We start from the raw sequence: 20,338 nt of genomic DNA, 5'->3' as shown, positions 1-20,338 counted from the left end.
GTTCAGTGGGTTCCTTGTAAACCCAGTGATAAAGATCTTTCTCTGCAAGGAGCCAAAAATAGAGTAGAGATTTCAGTTTTATAGAGGCAGTGAACAGCCACGGTGTTGCTAAAAGGGGTGGTAAAGAATAGGCTTCTACAGTAACACATTGGGAAGCAAGTTGTTTTCTGTACTTGTAGCAGAATTCAAGCAGCAGTCACATTACAGTTAGTATACTTCTATTCACTACAGGCTGCTTTATGCTAGGCGCCCAACATCCACTTTTGAACAATTCTATTTTTTTTTAATACTGAAAAAGTAGAAGCTTGCACAAAACACCTTGAAGTTTTCCAATAAAGTACTTTAATGTGCTGACTGCTGCAGCTTCATCTAGCTTAGGTAACTTTTTTCAGGTATTGTTCCTGGTACTTGTGCCAGAGGGTTGTTTGTACAGTTTTAAGGATGGATTACACAATCGCTTGTTTAAGATGGTTGCCTTGTCCAAACCCATGGTATAAGATGGTTAAGATCTGTGGTTTTCAGTCTGTGCTCTGCAGACTCCTGGGGGTCCACAGACTGTCTAAGGGGCCTATGGAAGATTATTGTGATCAATGAGAAGTATGCAAATACCCACACTTAGAGTTCAAAAGGGTTAGCAACTCCATTTTAATTTTTTTATGGGTTCACAAGTGAAAAAAGGTTTAAAACCATTGGACTAGATGACCCCCTGAGGTCCCTCCCAGCCCTTCTTTTGTTAGATTCTGGTACTTTTCTTAAATTCTGGTAAATACTTTGACAGCCTACTGCGGATGCAGTTCAGCCTCTAAATGTAAGTTATTTGATCATGGTTGACCATAGTGAGGAGCCTAGCATCGATTGAGTTTTTAAATAAAGCATTAAACTGACAGGCCCCTACTGGAAATGCCAGACAAGGATACAGTTTAAAAAGCATTAATATTTCAGCAACATAAAATCATTCTGGTCAATATAGGCACTTGATCTTGAGTGTTTTTTTTCAAATGCGGCTAACAAACACTAGTTAACATGTTTTTCCAGCCTAGGGAAGATCCTGGTGCTCTCCAGTAACTCCCTAGATCTACGCACTTGCTACCAACAGTACAGAGGCATTGCTCCCATTGTTAGATTAAGCTTGCTTTCAGGAACTGTAGAGAGACTCTCAAATTTGATTTGGTAAATGGCAAACCACAGTGTAAGTAACTATGCAGAGAACAGAAACTTGTTTTCTTGAGTTCAGATGAATCGGAAAGCCTCCGGTTTGATGGTCAGGACCAACCGATGCTTCATGATCCTGGCTGCAACTCAGTGAGAGCTTGTGTTCAAATAAAGCGTTAAAAAAACAAAGGATAAACGTTGTGTGTTGTCGTGTGAGTTCTTTCAAGCGCTACGCTGAGGCACACCTACCTGCCCCAGCCCCATTCCCTCCCTCACCATGGGCACCTCAGTCTGCCCCTACCCCTGCCCCTTCCCCCACAACAGACTTGCCAGCCCGACACTGGTCTCCAAGCTTCCTGGCTGCATATCGGATTGGTATTGGCTGATATGGCTCCTTAAAAATCGGCTGTCGGTATCGGCCCAAAAATCTCTTGGTGCACCCCTAATCCAAGGGCGTCTTAAATCACACACATGCTACATAGCTGAAAATGGAAAGTGCCCAGATAGGTGACATATGAATCCCAGTCTTGGACCTTTGGTTGAATCTTCTTATGAAAGAGCTGGGGGAATAATGTAGTTTGAGTAGCTGAGGAGGAGGTGAGAAGTAAACTTTCCTATTCTTAAAAGAAAATCTAGCTATTTGAAACCTCTCCAGATCTTTCCCTCAAACCCCATAAAAGCCTCCAAAATCTCCATTTAATAGCACATAGGTCCAGCACAGTATACTTCCAAGAATTGTGTTCTGGCACAGACTTGTTTGAGTTCTCACAGTGATAACCAGTAACTGTTCTGAAAAGCTTACTGTGTTTCCTGTATTGTGTAAAAGACCACCTGAAGCTCTCTGGGGAGCTATTATAATTTAAATTTCTTGCTTTACTGATATAGATCCTTTTTATTGATCCCTTTTAAATAAACTGTATAATGTTGAATGTTGAGCCGAGTCACCAAAAAGTCAAAGTGGTCAGCTCACTTCTCCAGGATTGTGGACAAAATTGCTGTCTAGTAGAAAAATGACCTGTTGACAATGGCTGTCAGCCACAATCTCCCCAGGGACCCAGTCAATTAGTGTTGAAAGCTGTTTAGCTTGTACCATAGATATCTAGGTTTTCAAACCTGTTGATAGGGATGGCAGAGTAGGGTGCCCAGCTCCCTTTTTGTAACATTTAGTTGCCAGCGTAGGTAGGAAATCTTTACATTTTATGGAATAAAAAAAAGTTTGTAATTTTTTTTCTCAACTAAGCTCAAGGAAGAGGGGGAGGTTTTCAAGCCTAAATTAAGTGCCCATCTTTTGGTGACTCTGAACACTAATAGGACTCCTGAATTTCTCACTTGTACTAAGTTGCAGGACAGCCTTTTCTATATTTGTTTCATCCTTTGCCATCATTTAAACTGCGTCTCTCCTTTCTAAATCAGATTGCACAATATGGTAGAAGTACAGGTTTAATTATGTGTAATAACTTGAAATTAATGGGGTCGTGCATTTCATATGCTGTTTAAATGTTTACCGAAGCTGTACCGTAGGCTTCCTCTCCAGTAGTTTTGCAGGGCATGGTACTTGGAGTTTCCATTAGCTGCCCCTCTTGAACATCACCAAGCTTTAGTCTTGACCTGAACCTGGAAACAGTCTGCCTTGGCCAGATTGCTTTCACATTCTTTGCAGAGTCAGAGTTCATCTGACCCATTCATCTTTAATGGGTGGCTAGATTTTAAGTAGATGAGAAATAGGAACAACTGAGGCTCTGTGGTTGTGCTTTAGGACAAATGAGGGCCCTTCATGCATGTCATCTCTGTGTGTGCTTCCAATCAAAGTCAAGCTAGCCAGCAAGGTGGTCCCTAGTTTTGACATGACTTCAGGAACCTGTTATTTGACTTGCGAAATTGGGGGGGAAACTACAAACTGCACTATTTGTTAGACTCTTCAACGCTTTTTTTCCTTAGTGAAGGTAGGGCCTTTGAGTCAGTTTTTGTGGGATGGGGAAGGAAGCTAGCACTGAAGAATTGTGGGTCTTAACTTCTACAAATGCAAATTTATACTTTTCATGCAGTAACTTCTCCTTCCTCTGGATGTTTTGAGGATGGGATTTTCTGAAGTTAGTATTTTATAACTAGGCTGCTTGGAACATGAGCGTATTTGAAGATTAATGCAGCTACTAGAGCAACAGGCCTGTAGCTCTGGGTGTGGTAGACGAAAAGCAGGCTGCCGCCATAGCAACAGCCACAGTCAGTGTTTTACCTGTTAATAATTTATGATGTTGTTAATCACCAGTGATTCTGGACTACAAAAACAAGGTTATTCTGGTTGGAATTTGTCAACATTGCATTGAAATACAGTCGTTGTGTTTTCTGCAGTCAAAAAAAGCAGAAGTATGATGCCAGCAGCTGTAATGGGAAAATGTTTTCAGACCAGCAGTCTCCTATAAAACTAGACACCACTCTTTATAAAAATATCAGGCAGATAAAGACCATGATTTATTAAATCTCACGGTGAGATTGTTGACTGTCAGCAGGGACATGAACCTCAATGTGAAGATCTTTTTGTGTTTAACTAGAGTATAGTTCTGAGGTTGGGTTTTTGGTTTTTTTGTTGTTGTTTTGGGGTTTTTTTGCAGTAGTAATCTGGGGAGAACTGCAGTATAAAAATTAATGGTGCTGTAATTAGTGGTGGAAGAGTGGACTGTAGTATAAGACCTACAGGAAGCAGAGAATCCGTTTACTCTGCTTTCTGATGACTTCTAAAATACAAATGTAGACTCATTTCCTGAACCTTCAGATAACTCAGTAGTCCACTATTGTCACTGTTATCTTTTTAAATATAACCTGCATTCCTTGGGTCTAAAATGTCAGGGGTTTGGATACATCTTTCCTTTTGCTCTTTTAATAGAGGAAACTTCGAAGTGAACTAAAACAGTTTGCTTGGTTTCTTTTGACTATTTTTACAGAATAAAAATCTAATTTCAACTCTAGATGCACCACTTTTTGTTAAGTGTTGCAGCATCACGCCTAACATGCCTCCATCATAACACATGCAGAAGAGGGCTGATTTAAAGGCTGCAAGGAAGGCATAGTGCAATTAACAGTCAAATGATACATACAGGCTTCTGTTGAAGTTGTCACTAGCAAATGTGGATTAACTACTAGTTTTTGTTTATTTTTTTTAAGATTATGCTTAAGAAAGGAAACCACTTTTAAAAATCTAGTTATAAAGCTGTAAAATTTATCACTTTTTTTTTTCTTACTGGTTCAGCTCTGCCAGGGGTAACAGTTACAGATGATCCTAATCAGTGTTTCTAAATGCAGCTTTATATGACTTAAGTTATTTTTGCTCAAGAAAATTTTAACAGCGTTTCTGTGCCAATATTGCCATAGTTTGTACTACTGTAACTTCTTGTAGGAATACTCTTGTTTAGAGTGGGGGTTTTTATTGCTCTTTGACAAGGTCACTCTTGCTCTGAGTGTCCATGAGAGGAGTTATAAAATAGTATAGTAATATAATTATACAGTAAAGCTTCCCTCTATCCATGAATCTTGAGCATAATTGTTGTTATTGCAATCTCATCAGTCCTCCCTCTCTTTTGCACACATTTCCAGCTGGGAAGCTTATAAATTAACTGCTGCTTCTTTTGTTGTAAAACAATCTTCCCTTTCTGCTTCCTGGCTCTGGTCACAGCAGGCAACTGAGAATGTCTTGACGATAACAGGGGAGTGGATTTGTGAGGTTACATTCTTTGATTTGAAGAAAGAAAAAAAAAAAGGCTGAAGTGTGGTGGAAAAGTAGCAGCAATAAACATTCCTGGTTTAAGTGCACTCAGTGAATTGTTAAATGTGCAAGGAGAAAATAATGCAACTTTTAAAAGCATCAGGGAAACTTAATTCAAGCTGGGAGTTTAGGGGAGCCTAAATTCTATGATGTACCATCATGGTACACATGTTTGTGTTTTCAGTTTCTGGTTTCCTCTCCTTGCCCCCCACACTGGGCAGATAAGTGGCTCATTTTGCAATTTCTGTAGGTAGATTATGTGGGTTTACAGTATGAGCAGTGCATCTCCACAGACCAACTGATTGTCATTAAAGTTACCTGATTTCTCTCTTAAAAAGCATATTTGAATTAAAATGGATATTTGAAAGTACCTTAGGGAATCAATCAGCATCTCAACCCATCTTCCTTTAAAAAATTATAAAAGCTCAGTGTAGCAATAGCTATTTGATGTACAGCTGAACTTTTTAGGTTCTCATGCAAATCACAGTTACCTTAAATGCAATTTTTAAAGTTAAAGGCAACATGCATATTTTCATGCTTTTCTGAATTTAACTTTTTTTTTCTTTTCAATTACTGTGGTTCAGATTCTCTAACTTTCACAGGTTGTGCTATATCTGAAGAGTATCATAGTTTAGTTGGCCTCTTGTAATCCTGGCATCTTGGTAGTAAATACAGTACTTGCCTATGTGGAAAAAAACTTGTTAGGAAGACTTCAGAAGATCTTTTCTTAAGATCTTTTCTAGCATTACTGATGGGCTGGGAGCAAGGTGACAGCACCAGGTGATCAGTGAACTCTACAGACCTCATGCATACTTTGCAGGTGACAAGTGGCCTAAAGACAACAGTTTGGGAGCCTGCCCTACTTTTATCTTGTCCAGTACATTCAAGTATTGCATTTATCTTAAAGACTTGGTACCAAGTGAGCTAACAAGAAATTCAGGACCCAAGCAGCTGTAAAATTATGTTGAATGACTTCAGAGCTCCTTGTGACCTACTTTTTTAACTAGCTCATTGATGCAGTGAGTAGGGAGCTTTTGTTCTTTAAACTGATAATGTTACCCCAATTGTCACTAGATAGCACAGGGTAAGAGATAGTGTTTCTAGTAATCCGAGAGTGTGACAAAGCAGAGGGTATGGTTTCATCAGGGCTTCTGAAAACAGGACAAACTTCCCATTTGGTTCCCTCTTTCTTTAGTCTCTGCCTCAGGTTCTGAGTTATTTGAGGAAGTCTCTGTTGAGTGAAATTTCAGGTGTAGGGCAAGTAAAAAATGGAACTGCAGCTAAAGAAATGTCTTTTTTATATTAGCCAGTTTTTCACCATGGGTTTTCAGGCCGTTGGCATACTTTTTAAGGATTTGTAGTGTTGTAACTCTTCTTATGTTGCAGTTGTAGCATTAATAAAATTAAAGCTACCAAAGCCCATTTAACTTTATGTTTAAAACATTTAATTATTTTTTAAACTTACATGCACTAGTATGGGCATAGGAGAGCCTCCAGTTGTCAGTCTATCTGAAGTTTTGTTTGGGTTTTTTCCCCTTCAGAATACACTCTTAATTTCAAATGCTGCTCAAGTAATGTGGACCTTGAGCAGAAATAATATATTGAATGGCTTTACCTTCCCTATCATAACCCAGGGAATTGTGTGAATAGCCGTAGTTACTGCAAGTGGAGAACATGGCATTATTGAAAGCTTCCTCTAAATTTGTCAGTAATGCCATTCTGATTAGAAATTGTTTCTCTTAAAGCAACTTGCATGAAGCTGTGTCCAAATTGTTGTTTAGTTTGTTTCTTTTTAAAGCCACTGAAGGAAGTCTGGATCCTTCCTATGTAATATATGTTTATATTTATAATGATATTATCTCTATGTATTATCTGTTTAGATCTATGCAGTTTGTTTATTTTAAATCTTAGCATTGAGTTCATCAGTGCAGATTGTGTTATCTTTTAAATGGGTTGTTCCACACTAAGTCCTGTTAATTTTGATGTGATTATATTTATGGTGTATGGTACCATGTAGATTGAATAGGAGACCACTCTCCACTCGATTCTTTTAAGAAATATCTGTATTTAAGAATAGTCTTGTCCGAGTTCACTGTTCTTAGACCTAAACACCGATAGTGTACAACTCTCCATTGCACTTATTTTATTTTAGGTGCTATTTGGCATTTTTATTTTACCCTTGCACCTAAGGTACATATTCATAGGCTGAAAATAAGATGTCAGGTAAGTGGCCACAGTATCTTATGCTGAAGGTGTACCCTCTTGCTAGAGTACGTGGCAGGACTTTTACTTTAATAAAATAATGTGGAAATTTCCTTAAGGTTATAGCATGGGAATATCAAATGACTGGAAAAACTATACTTTATTTAGCTTTTTCAGTTCCTAATCTATCTATCTACATCTCCTTGTCACTGGAAAACATGCATCACATCTTGTTTAATGGTGCCTCACTGTCCTTTTGTGTATTACTTGATACCATACAGTGATATTATTGAATATTATGGTCCTAATCAGCTTAATAAGCAAGGCATAAACGACCAATAACATTTAGAGTTTTTTGGCATGTTCTTTATAACCTAAGACAAAATCATAATCTACTTTTCTATTAATGGATGCAGGGAAGGGTGGGTTATTTTGATGCTGTTAACAATATGACTACAGTTTTGCTTTGTTCCTTAAACTAAGATTGGTTGAAAAATTTGCCTCCTCATCAGTGTCCACAAATCTAGGTTTGGTGCATACTTCAGCAGGTATAGCTACACAGTTGAGCAGTGCTTCTCCTTAGGTCTTCATAGTTGGCTCAGACAGGGCAGTATAAAGGTCTACATATTGGACTGCCTGGATGTGGCACACCATTTTGTTTTAACACTTCATATGAGCACATGAATAATAGAGCTGCTCTTAGGTTTTTAACCTTTTACCTTTCTGCTCAGTTTGCCTACCAACCTAATATCTGAATTGTGCTTCATTTCTCAAAATACCTGAACAGTAAAATGCTGTCAACTTACCCTTTTTTCTTTTTTCTTTTGTAGCGGGGATCTGACGAGCTCTTCTCTACTTGTGTTACTAACGGACCCTTTATCATGAGCAGCAACTCTACTTCTGCAGGTAAAATCACTTTTTTTTGTTTTTAAGGTAGCAATCCACCTTGAGTACTGAGGGTACAGTTAGCAGGGCTACTTTATTTGACTTGCTCTTGGCTCGTAGTCTCTGCTTTCATTTCAGTGCTTGTTTTGACCAGATTTTAAGACAATGCTGAATATGAGAAGCTGCTACCCTATGTCCTTGAGGGCTAGCAGCATGAATATGATTGGTATCACAGGGCAGTTGCTAAGATGTTCCTGCGAGGGATTAGACCCCACAGTTTATGCTAGAAACTTTTGCACTTTAAACAAATGGAGTCTCACAATGAAATATGGGGCCATATGCTTGCTGTTTGCTACTACCCTTTTAAGACATCACCTCAAAAGCAGCTTCACCATTGAATATGGTGCTCAAAGTGAAAAATAACAAAAGTGACTTAGACTACAGAACACAAATAAATCTTTGTTTATACCAGTCTTTAAAACAATAAATTGTGATTCCAGAGCTTAGGCATTCAGCCGTGTCACTCAGATTCTGGATATAGCTTTGAAAAATGGGCAAAATTATGTATTTGTAATTTGGTTACCTTTGACTCTAGAATTTAAATGGTAAAACAGTAAATGGAAGCTAAGTGAGGAAGGCAAGATGAATGCAAAGTGTTGTTAAAAAATGCTGTGATGCTGTTGTTAAAATGTGTTATTCACTCTTTCAGCTAATGGAAATGACAGCAAAAAATTCAAAGGTGACAGTAGAAGTGCTGGGGTCCCATCACGAGTAATCCATGTCCGCAAACTCCCCAGTGACGTCACAGAGGCAGAAGTCATTTCTCTGGGCTTACCTTTTGGCAAAGTCACCAATCTTCTCATGTTGAAAGGAAAAAATCAGGTACTGTCCCAGCAACTGAATACTGGGGTTATATGGGAGGTTTGGTGGAAATTGTTGTCACAGCATCAGTAAACAAGACACAGGGTGCTTATAGTATAAGCAACTGCCATACTGGGAGCCAGTAACTCCTTGATGCAACTTTTGCTCTTTGAGATCATATGACCTATACAGAGTAGTATTTTCAGATCTATGAGGCATTTGAGTGCTGTTTACTTACATGTCATCATCTATAATTTACCTTATAATTTGCTTTAAGTTGTAAAAAGCAGTTAAGTAGTTTAAGGAAGAATGGTGTGAATTGGCGCACTGTGGCCTTGTGCTTGCCCTTTGGTTTTGTCTGATACTATCTAATTTTTGCAGTTAAAGGGTCTTGCTGAATGTAATAAGACCAAATGGAGCCAAGACCCCATTGATCAATATAGAAAGTATGCAGTAATACAGAGGGACTAAGGAATGCATTGTGGATTACAAGTTTGGAAGCAAAGAAGCAAATCATGTTAAGATGACTTGCATTCCATGAAATATAGAATGTAGATTATGTAGTCTAAACTCCAGACAAATATGAATTTGTCTCTTTTAGTTGGTGCACTAAAAAAAAAAAATGTATCAAACATACTTACCATAAAGTAATGACTTGTTGCTACACACTCGCATCTTTGTTTGGAAGTAAAGCAAGATTGCAAGGCTTTTCAAAAGAATAAGTAGGTTTACAGATTAGTAGTGAATTAGGAAGGGTCTACATTACATGTAATAATGCACAATTCCATAGCTTTATGCTAGCATAACACTTCTGGAGAACCCACATGGTTTCATCTAACAGTCTGTCATTGTGTGCAGCTTTTAGTGGGGGGATTCAGCTGCTAAGGTTAAAATATACAAGGTTAGGTCTTGATTTGGCTTTGCAAAAGAAAAAATTAAAAGGAGGCTGCAATTTAGGATAGTATTTTGGCCTGAGCTCATGTCACTGTCACCCTTGCAAATGAGTTTCATAATGCCATCTTCTCTCCCTCCCCCCTCCTCCCCCCCCCCGCGATGTCCAGCTGATCTTTAACCGCGCTATGAAAACTCTCATGTTTTTAATGGGATTAGTCTCCTCTAAAAACAAGCCTTTTAGAGTCAAATCTTTGGCATTTTGTAAAAGCAAATGGCTCTGCAAACTCTATGTAAATGCAGTAGACTTGGAACCCACTACTACCTCCTTGTTAAACTTCAGCTATATTTTCTCAAAGTGAAGATCCTTTCATTACAGTTGCATCATGGCACCATCCAACTTTTTGAACTACCTACCACCTAGTGTAAGCTGCTCTGGTAATAACCTGGACATGTTGTACTTTTGTGTACTTGCAGGCTTTTATAGAAATGAACACAGAGGAAGCAGCCAACACCATGGTAAATTACTATACTACGGTCACTCCAGTCCTTCGAAGCCAGCCCATCTACATTCAGTTCTCCAACCACAAGGAGCTCAAAACGGACAACTCTCCAAACCAAGCAGTTAGTCATTATTCTTTACATTGTCACATTTAATACAACTGCCTAGATATTTCATTAGCTATTACTTGGTTTCAGTTTTGGTGCTAGTGGCCTGCTAGTCTTGTAACTGAAAGGCTTGAAGGAGTTAAATTTATGCTTCGTTTTATGTTGCACTTTTATATGAAATGGGAATTGAAAATTACACTGATCTTGGGCTGTCTGACAGTAGTCTGTCTAAATAACTGTCAAAGCACTACTTATGCTCTGTCTACTAACATGCTAATATAGCCTCTTGTCTAGCCTAAGATCTAAAGGTGCCAATTGGGAGCACATGACAGCTTCCATGGCATGATAACTTAAGAATTTAATTACTTCCAGTCCTGTTAGTACACAGAGAATTGGGCCTTAATCGCATGATTCTGATCTTGCTCTTCCTTCCTTTGGTCATAACTTTTGGTTCTTATCTGAACCAGTAGAACTAAAGCATATACTATTGAAAAGCTTAGAGATGCGGCTCTCAAGTAAGTAATACTTTTCATTAGAACCTCAAGCAGGCCGGCATAGATGACCTACTCTATCAGCTGAAGTAGCAGGGGGTATGGTATAAAGTGAATATTAATTGGAACCCTAACTTTTTTTAGGTTGAGAACTAGTGATTGCACTTTAAATCCCCAGGTAAAATTGGAGCCAAAGACCCTATTACATCTACAGAAAAAATACCCAAATACCTTGAGTAAGCTTTAACTTTCTGTGGGTATAGAAAAGATACTTTATAACCAGCCATATGTTTTGAGACTTTGAACAGAAGAAACTTAACCACTCTGAGGAGGAAATAGTACTGTTTACATCAGAGTGCAGTATGTTAGCAGCAGTATTCACCTTTTGATGCAGGGTAGACATCACTTATTTTGAATGCTCAAATTCAGTATTTCTGTTCGAGTCTTACTTTGCGAAGAGTCCATTCATCCCTTTTTTGGCAGACTGCTCTCCCTTCAGAATGCACTTGTCTCAATTAATGTCAGTGACTTTAGGTTAACTGTACCTGCTTATCAGGCCTAATGCATTTTTACCTCCTCTCATTTTTGCAATCCAGGTTTTCATCAGGAGCGTACCCTTTTATAATCCGCAAATCGATTGCTGGTACTTGGCGTACATGACAAAACAGGGGTTTGACACAATAATAGTGAGCATGTTCTGATATTAGTCCAGTTCTATCAATAGGGTTAAAAAAAAATCTATGAAAAGGGGGTAGGCTCTACTATCCCTTTTATGGACTATTTTTTTTAAGTATTAAATTTAAAAATAGTAAGCCCTAAACCAGTTAATGCTTCTGTTTTGTCAGGTTCTGTAGCTTATCAAAAGTTCAGGATTTTGTTAGTCCTAAGGTGCCAGTATTTGCCATACTTTCAAACAGAGCACTTGAAAGTACCATAATAGACGTCTTGATTCTGACTTAATTCAGCAGCCTGTCCTTGGGGACTGGGTGTGTTGTTGCACGTAGGTAGAGGTCTTTACTCCCATAGGAAAGTTCTCTTCTCTCTCCATGTTGTATTGTAGCCTTCCTTGCCATCCTGATCTCTGCATTTCCAGTATAACAGTAACAATTATAGTTTATAACTGTATAAATACCACTTGTTTTGCACAGGCACAAGTAATATTTCTAATGATCCACACTGCATCTAGGGCTTAGTCTTTCTTGATGCTTTATCAAACCTTGCACTAGCAAATGTTGAATAAGGTTGTAGTTAAGACTGAAAAGAGAGCAGTAACTGAAACACAGCAAGCGTAAACTCTAGCTGTCTTTCCATTTAAGCAATTCACATTTTGCATGTACGTTTGCAGTTTGTGGATTTTTATGTTGCAGTGCTTTTATTGGCTCAGCAGTGTACAAGTATTGTCAAACTTTATAACATACTATTATGTTAACATGCTGTGTGTAAGGAAACTAAACTTGTGACTGATTTCTAGTCTGCAATTCTGCTGTTCTTATAGTAGTGTGCACGTAGGAAGCTTGGTAAACTTGTACTTCTATCAGCAAGAGACTTAACCTAACATGATTTTTGGTTCCACAGCGTGCCCAGGCAGCTCTGCAAGCAGTGAACTCTGTCCAGTCTGGAAACCTGGCACTTTCAGCCTCTGCGGCAGCAGTGGATGCAGGAATGGCAATGGCTGGTCAGAGTCCTGTCTTGAGGATCATTGTGGAAAACCTCTTCTATCCTGTCACTCTGGATGTCCTGCATCAGGTAAAATGGGGTGTCTAATTGCCCCTTGCAGAACAGCGTGGAAGAAGTGACTGCTGTAATTTGTATGGGGTAGTGCTGCTCTGTCCGAGCCCCGTTTGGAATTCATCATTTTTGAGGAGGGGGTTATCTTTTTGTCCCAGTTTAAGGTCAGTGTCTCTGTTTGCACCTGAAGAGTACGTGTGAAGTTAGAGGTATAGGAATTATAGGCCAAGGGTATACAGGGTTGTGTTAACAAGAGTGTTACTTGCATATCAAAGGAGTATAATTCTGTCATCCTATTCAGCACTGGTGAGGCCTCATCGGGAATTCTCTGCCCAACTTTGGGCCCCACATTGCAGAAAAGATGTGTACAGATTGGGAAAGAGTCCAGTAGAGAGCAACAATAATTCTTAGAGACCTGGAAACCGTGATTTATGAGGGAAGGCTAGGGATATGTAGTCAGAAGGAAAAACAGGGGATTTGATAAGTCTGCAATGTGAGTGGGGCAAAGCGTAATAGTTCTAGCATTAAGTATCTGCATTGATTTACCAGCTATTGAAAGAATGGTTTGGATCTCTTGTGAAGAATCCAGTTCCACAATGTTTGCCGTAAGGGTGTTAGTTGCCTCTGTTTCAATAGAGAGTTGCAAATAAGTTGACAGGTCTTTAACATAATAAAAGCATGACAGATTTTATTCCCATCCCGCTGGTTAAGCAAATAACTATTCAAGGAAATTGCTAAAGCATTCCTCTTAACATGGCTTCAGTTTGCATTAAGCAAGAGAAGGGATAAAATGATGAACTTCCTGAATTTGCAAAGCCGTTCTAGGAATCCACCACTTTAACACAATCAGAATATAATTGAAACTCCATATTTTAATAAAATCCTAATTTTGTACATTGCTCTTCTGTTCTCATTTTAATTTTATAATGTACAAGTACTCTAAACGGTGCCTGCAGTATGATTGAAAAAACATAATCAAGTTTTGTGATGAAAGAGAACCTAATTACTGAATTCGTCTTAAGGAGTTTATGTAATTCCCATTGCATGTAAATTAAACTAAAGCTGATAGTTGCTTTTGTCTGCAGTTTCTCATTTTTGAGAAATTGAGTTGTTTAAATTGTAAGAGATCCAGCTATTAGAAGTAATGCGTACAAACTTATCTTGCAGATTTTTTCTAAGTTTGGAACAGTGCTGAAAATAATTACATTCACCAAGAACAACCAGTTCCAGGCCCTGTTGCAATATGCTGACCCTATGAGTGCACAGCATGCCAAACTGGTGAGTTTATTTGCATTCACGTGCATTGAGCTTCTTAAGGACAGTTTTGTAAATTGGAGTGCTTCATGTTGGAACAGGAGATGCCTGTTGTTACGTTGGATACAGAGTACCATATTCCCAAGTCATTCTACACTTGATTTTACATGTTCAGCCTTTGACTTCAGTGGGCATTTGTGTACAGTTGATACATTTCCACCATGAAGGTTGCATTTAAACATGACTAAACTAATTGTGTTAGGATGCAGTTAAATAACTTTGTAGCATGTGTTATCTGAGTGTGCTACTTACCTTTGGTATATATATCATGATCTAAGACTTGGCATTTTGCTTCAGGTTAGTCATAGAATAGTAAGGGAAGTAGCACTGGGAGGGACTTCCAGAGGTCATCTAGTCCACGGGTTTTCAATCTTTTTTTGTACTGGGACCCATTTGTTAACATCAGTGGCCAGTCCCAGCTCCCCCCAGTGTGTGGGGGGCATGGGGGGCGCCAAGCAACCCCTCGCAGACGGGAGCTCTGATAGCCTGCAAGGGAAAAGCCATGGTTTCCCACGTTTTTCTCCTTTAAAGGAGAATCCATTTTTTAAATTTGTTTGCAACCCTTTCATATATTCTTACAACTCATGGGTTGAGAAACTCTGATCTAGTCCAGCCCCCAGCCTGAGGCAGGATCATCCCTTTCCAAACCATCTCATACAAACCATAATCTAAACTCTACGTATATTCACATCTGTTCTTCAGCATAAATGTATCTCTAACAAGGTAAATGTGCCCTGGTTTTTCTTGCAGTCTTTAGATGGACAAAATATCTACAATGCCTGTTGCACGCTGCGTATTGACTTCTCAAAACTCACAAGCCTCAATGTTAAATACAACAATGATAAGAGCAGAGATTACACACGGCCAGATCTTCCTTCTGGGGATAGTCAGCCCTCTCTTGATCAGACTATGGCAGCTGCTTTTGGTGAGAAATCCTATGGAATATGATGACTTTCATAGAATCCTGTGTGGTTAGGGAGCTTCCATATCCATGTGCTATCTGCAGGTTTATCTCGCTTAGCAACCAGGTTTCTTGCACCCAAAGCTGGATTTTCTGTTTGATCCAACAGAAAGTCTGTTAAACAACTTTACCCTTTAGTGTTTTTAAGGTGTGAAAAGGCTTGGGTTAATAAGGAACACTAAAGGTGGCTGTGTTTGGAAGACAAGTGCTCTGCGTATGTGATCCCTGCCTTATTCTTTTGCAGAGGGCCTTTGCAGATGTTTTTCTGCTTTCTGTATTGTTAGTGCCACCTGCTGTTCTCTCACTGATACTGAGTGCCTGAGAGCTGGTTAGACTATAGGCTTTTTTAATAAATGGTTTTGAAGTCGATACAACACAGATAAAAACGGCAGCCTTTGAAAAGTGTATAGAGAACTGAACAGTTGATTTTTAATTGCTGTTTCAAAGTAGGGGGGAGCCTTCCAAACTAAACCCTGAATACGCCATTAATCTTCATTCAGTGGTGAGACTTCTAGAAAAAAAACTTGTGAATTGTATTAGGTTAGAAGCAGTTCTTAATTTCCTGTTATGTCCAAAAGTGATGGTTTTCCATTCTGCCCTGAGTTAAGTAAGTGCTTATCTTGAAGTGCAGATATCTCAGAGGAGATGTATTGGTTTTCTCTGAAGTGAAACTATCTGGCATGAGAGTCATTGACTTAATATCTTACTCTGTTTCCCAGGTGCTCCAGGAATAATCTCTGCTTCTCCATATGCAGGAGCTGGTTTTCCTCCTACCTTTGCAATTCCTCAAGCTGCAGGTACTGTATTTAGTAATAAACTTGAATTATTTAGCTAGTCCATGTTGCTGGCTGGCTGCTTTAAAAACAATCCTCTTTAAAGAGCTCTGACTTCTACCAAGCAGCCAATTCAGTAAGCATCCCTTGGAGTAATTAGGCTAGAGAACATTTTAGAGGAGATGAATATTTTGAGTATTGATCCTAGAATATAGAATGGAATGATCTGCAATAAATGGTACTTGACTGGGAATGGAAGGTCCTTGAAGTAATCTGCCTAGACAATTGTGGCTGCAGTAAATAAGGCTATTTAGATAGGGGGAAGGAAAGGGCAGGACAAATGTCACATGTGCCAAAACTGCCAATTACAATTGATTTAAAAAAATTTTAAAAAATCACATTTGGTAGGTCATCGACACTAGAATTTCAGCCTTATAGCACCTGTCTGAAAGTTTAATCAGAAACAGGAAACTACTTTTCCATTTTGTGTTTTAAATATTTCAGCTGAATAAATTTAACATGATAAATCAGTGGAGGGCACTGAACTTCAATGCTTTTCTGTTACAGGTATCAAAATGGTCCATGTGCTATAATAAGGAAAAAGCCTAGTCAACCGTTCGTTCTCAAACGTCTCCGTTTTTAGTTAGTAGGTGCCTTGTTCCGAGCTTTGAATTCTAAGCACTTCGGGCTTTTGCTTATTATAAGCTCTGAACTAAGTCATGAAGCTAAGAAGGCAGTGCAGCCAAACAGAATTTGGATGTCAGTGGGTTAACGTGGGTACAAACCAAGCTGATGGCTCTTAATTCTTTGTTGATGTCGCATTTTGCAGGGTTATGCATAGGCCACCTAGATGGGTATATACCATTTATGAAAAGTGTGTAATAGACTAGTAGCTCTATCACCTAACGGGATTTAAAGCTATATCTTGTAGAGGTTGTGTGATGTGTGCTTGACATTGCAAGGTGTCAGATGCTGCAGTAAGCACCCTAGAAATGCCTGTACATAAAATAAATCCTTCTCAAATGGAGCAGTGAATAATGGACGGGAATGTACAATGTCTCATTTCATCAGATGCATGGTCAAAGAGTGAAGCACTTGTGGCATGCATTGGTTGGAAAAAAATCTTACAAAAATGCACTGCTTGTAGTACCTTTCCTGCACCCACAGAATCGAGGCTTTGCGTTGAGACAGTTCTGCAGCCTGTGAAGTGCACCAAATACTAATCCCAACCAGTTTGCCTCCAGAGGCATCTGGTATGCACCAGGCACCACAAGAGAGCAGATAAACTGTTAAAACTGAGAATTGCTTCCTGCATAGCAGCACCAGAATTGGAGGCACCTGTCCCTCTTAGAGTAAATGGTTGTTTTTAAATGGAGACATGCATGTTTTAAGAAAGGTGGGGTTTGAAGTTCTCCCTCCTGGTGCGGCTGATTACACTAGAGTACATGCTGTTAATTTCTTTACTGGTTAATATTCTTTAATTTCCAGGCTTGTCAGTTCCAAATGTTCACGGAGCACTTGCTCCTTTGGCTATCCCATCAGCAGCAGCAGCAGCGGCTGCAGCAGGACGGATTGCCATTCCCGGCCTTACTGGGGCTGGGAACTCCGTTCTGCTGGTTAGCAATCTGAACCCTGAGGTTAGTGGAGTTGTAATTTTACTTTTTTCTCCTTCCAGTTACTTCTTCTTTCACTTTCTGAACACTAAGATTGTGCTGAAAGTCATTGAAAGTGAAATCTTACTATGTCCTAAAGGAAACGGCAAAACTAGAAAAGCAGACAAAAGGGGCTCTGCCGGTCCTAAACCTCAAAAGCAAATCAGTACTCTAGTCACTGAAGGAAAATGGGAAAGTCTGTCTTAAATTGAAATCTTTGCTCTTCCTTGGTTGAAAGCCAAGGGTGTTGCCTGTCTGCTCTGGTCCCATAAAACTACAAAGCCTGTCCCTTCTTCCCGTATTTGGAACCACCTACTCCCATGGATCTAGTGCCATTTGGGTCACGGTATAGCTAAAATCCTTCCCTTCCTTCCTTGGCATGTTCTGGTTTTCAATACATTAATTCAGAACTACAGAGAGAGTTCATTCTACCCTCTACTCTTTCTGTTTTAATGTCTCGACCCCTGCCAGCTTGTCTTCATTGTACCTGTGCAGTGTTTCCTCTGCCATGTGCTCGCACATTTTATTTTTCCTTTCCAAGATTCCTTGAAGATATTTCTTAGTTATAGTCCTTAACAACTCACATTTACATTTTCAATTCCATTTATCTCATTGAGTTGAAATATTTACTCTGTTTTGAACGAAGCAAGTAAAATTGGGAAACAAACTGCAGCCTTTTTATTAAAAGGATTATGAGAGATCATTCAATAAGAATGAAATGGTTTTCTAAGTCATCTTTTGACTTTGTTGGATTGAAAGTGTAGACCATGTTCCAGTTTGTGTGCAGTAGAGGATGACGAGTCTTTGCTGCTTGAAAAATAATGCTTAACTGTAACTGGTAGGACTGCACATAAAATATAATCTCTACTCCATGTAGTTATAAAACTTATCAGTCATGTCAGAGTAACCATTAAACCTCTTTGCATCAAAGGGGAAGCCTGGATGAGATGAAGAATATAATAAAAATATTTAACTCCTTGATAGGATTAACAAAATTCAATCAGTATTTCAGACTGTTCTTTTCACCTGTCTGACTATCATTACTGTTTCTACAGGGCATGAAATAATATCAGTGGTACTCCTAAGGAGCTCTGGTTAGACTAGATCCTGGCCCTACTCTTAAAAACTCCTGTCATCCTGTTTCAGGAGCTGTTGGCAGTTGCTTAATCCTAGTGACTTCCTGTGCAAAACAGATTGCAAGCCCCTTAACTGACAGAGGCCTGACGTTTACGGGTTTTGGATCCATTGTGTGCCTGTTGGTGAGGGGCACGGCATGGTACTTTTTCTATGTGGATATTTAAATTGGGTTTTTGCTTCAGTCTTGTAAGTTTGACTCTACTTTCAAGCAGCAGTTTCTGAACAGTGTGCACAGCTGTTTTGTCAGAGTAGTAGTTAAGCAATTATTTCATGCCTTGCATTTTTTATGAACTCTTCACTCTCCCATCCAGCTTGTCTTTGGGCTAGAGAGACTTTGATACCTGTAGTGAAGCTGTGAACTAACAGACTTAAACTTTTTCATTGCTTGTGTAATCAATGTTTTAGAAACTTACCTATGCCACAACTGGTTGGTTAAGAGACAGTATTTCTGTGGAATGACTCTAGCAATACACAAGCCTTCTTTCTAACTCTTGAAAGTTTAAACTATGAAGGAAAAAACTTTTGAGGAGGGTGGAAAGCCTGGATTTTCTTCTGCTCGACTTGGGATTTATTTTGATCACGGACTCTGTGCCAGAACAGGTCTGCATGTTAACTTAATACAATGTTCTGGGAAGAAAGGCTTCTTCCACTTGATATTCCTGCTGACTTCTATCAGTCTGCTCCCCTGCTCTGGCAGACCCAGCACACTGCACGCATTAAGCGAGTGTGAGCTTCCCTCCCACGCTAATGGTACTGTGTCCTCTTACAGCAGACAGTTCTTCGGCAGTCCCTTCTGATGGGTATTTTGCAGTAATTCAGCAATGCACCCAGTTAATCTTTTTGCTTTGGAGGCAGTGATTCCCATCCAGACTACTCCTCTGAGCTACAGTGAGATAGATAACTATCCAGAAGACATTCCTGCCTTATACAGCAGCTTGAATGTCATGCTGTATTTTGTTTGAACCATTAGGCCTCCTTTTGCTACGTGGTGACTTTTTTTTTCTTCAAGAGGCCAGGAAATCTCCTTCCAGAAAAGTGGTCCAAGTATAGTTTGGGCTTAATTTTAGTATGAATGGTTCCAGAAGTCACTCTACTGTGATACTGTCTCTTACCTTCTTTATATATCTTAAGTAAAAATGCTTTTCTTTTATCATTGTGTTCCACTAGGTAAAACCTTATTAACTATTCCTGTAAACAAGTATTGTATGTAGAAATCTATAAATCTGACTGATGGAACACTACATATTTCCTTATGTATTTACTGACCTGTGTTTTTTGCTACTTTTTTCTTTTCTCCCCCATCCCTGAATATTTTTTTTTCTTCCCCTGATCCGGAATTTCTTTGCCAACTGACTGCACGGTACTTCTGCTTCCTGTTGTTGCTTGAAACAAAAAAAAAACCAAAAAAAAAACCACAATAAAAATTCCCTTTCCAAAAAAAAAAAACAAAAAAAAAACCCTGCTCTTCGGAAACCAACCTGCCCTTCAATATTAACCATCTTGAAAACTTCATCATCCATCAACCAATTTCGCCATTTCCTGCGGGGACTCTGCCCTTCCTCGTTGTGGACGATTTGTGCAACCTCGCTCTCCCCTTCGATTCCTTACCTCTTCCCTGTCCCTCCGCTGCCTTGCTCTGCTGTTCTCTAAAGAGAGTTACACCCCAATGCCTCTTTATTCTTTTCGGTATGTTATTATTCACACTTTTTATTACCTTGTTTTTCATTTATTTTGAGATTTTACTTTTGATACTTCAGAAATGTACAGTTTGCAGTTTGCCATGTTTTTGAATGCATAATTTCATTTTGTTTTTACATTGTTTACATAGTTTTCTGTTTAATTTTAGTTTGCCCTTATTTTGATGTTCAGTTATGCATGGGTTTATTGCTTTGCATGTCTTTTTATAGAAGTTTAAAATTGTGGTA

At 39.1% G+C, this 20,338-nt stretch overlaps 1 protein-coding gene across 2 annotated transcripts in view; it reads left to right on the top strand.

Moving 5' to 3' along the window:
• Positions 1 to 20,338, top strand: part of PTBP1 (polypyrimidine tract binding protein 1) — a 37,870-nt gene that overhangs the window by 11,733 nt on the left and 5,799 nt on the right. For both annotated transcript variants that reach the window (XM_006272515.4, XM_006272516.4), the window contains 9 exons: positions 7,942 to 8,017; positions 8,706 to 8,878; positions 10,226 to 10,372; positions 12,424 to 12,594; positions 13,744 to 13,854; positions 14,641 to 14,815; positions 15,571 to 15,648; positions 17,113 to 17,261; positions 20,066 to 20,099. In XM_006272515.4, coding sequence (XP_006272577.1) covers positions 7,942 to 8,017; positions 8,706 to 8,878; positions 10,226 to 10,372; positions 12,424 to 12,594; positions 13,744 to 13,854; positions 14,641 to 14,815; positions 15,571 to 15,648; positions 17,113 to 17,261; positions 20,066 to 20,099 — 1,114 coding nt within the window. The remainder of the gene's footprint in view (positions 1 to 7,941; positions 8,018 to 8,705; positions 8,879 to 10,225; positions 10,373 to 12,423; positions 12,595 to 13,743; positions 13,855 to 14,640; positions 14,816 to 15,570; positions 15,649 to 17,112; positions 17,262 to 20,065; positions 20,100 to 20,338) is intronic.

This window comes from Alligator mississippiensis, chromosome 16 (assembly GCF_030867095.1).
Source record: "Alligator mississippiensis isolate rAllMis1 chromosome 16, rAllMis1, whole genome shotgun sequence".
NCBI lineage: Eukaryota > Metazoa > Chordata > Crocodylia > Alligatoridae > Alligator > Alligator mississippiensis.
This window is presented reverse-complemented; position numbering and strand designations above follow the sequence as displayed.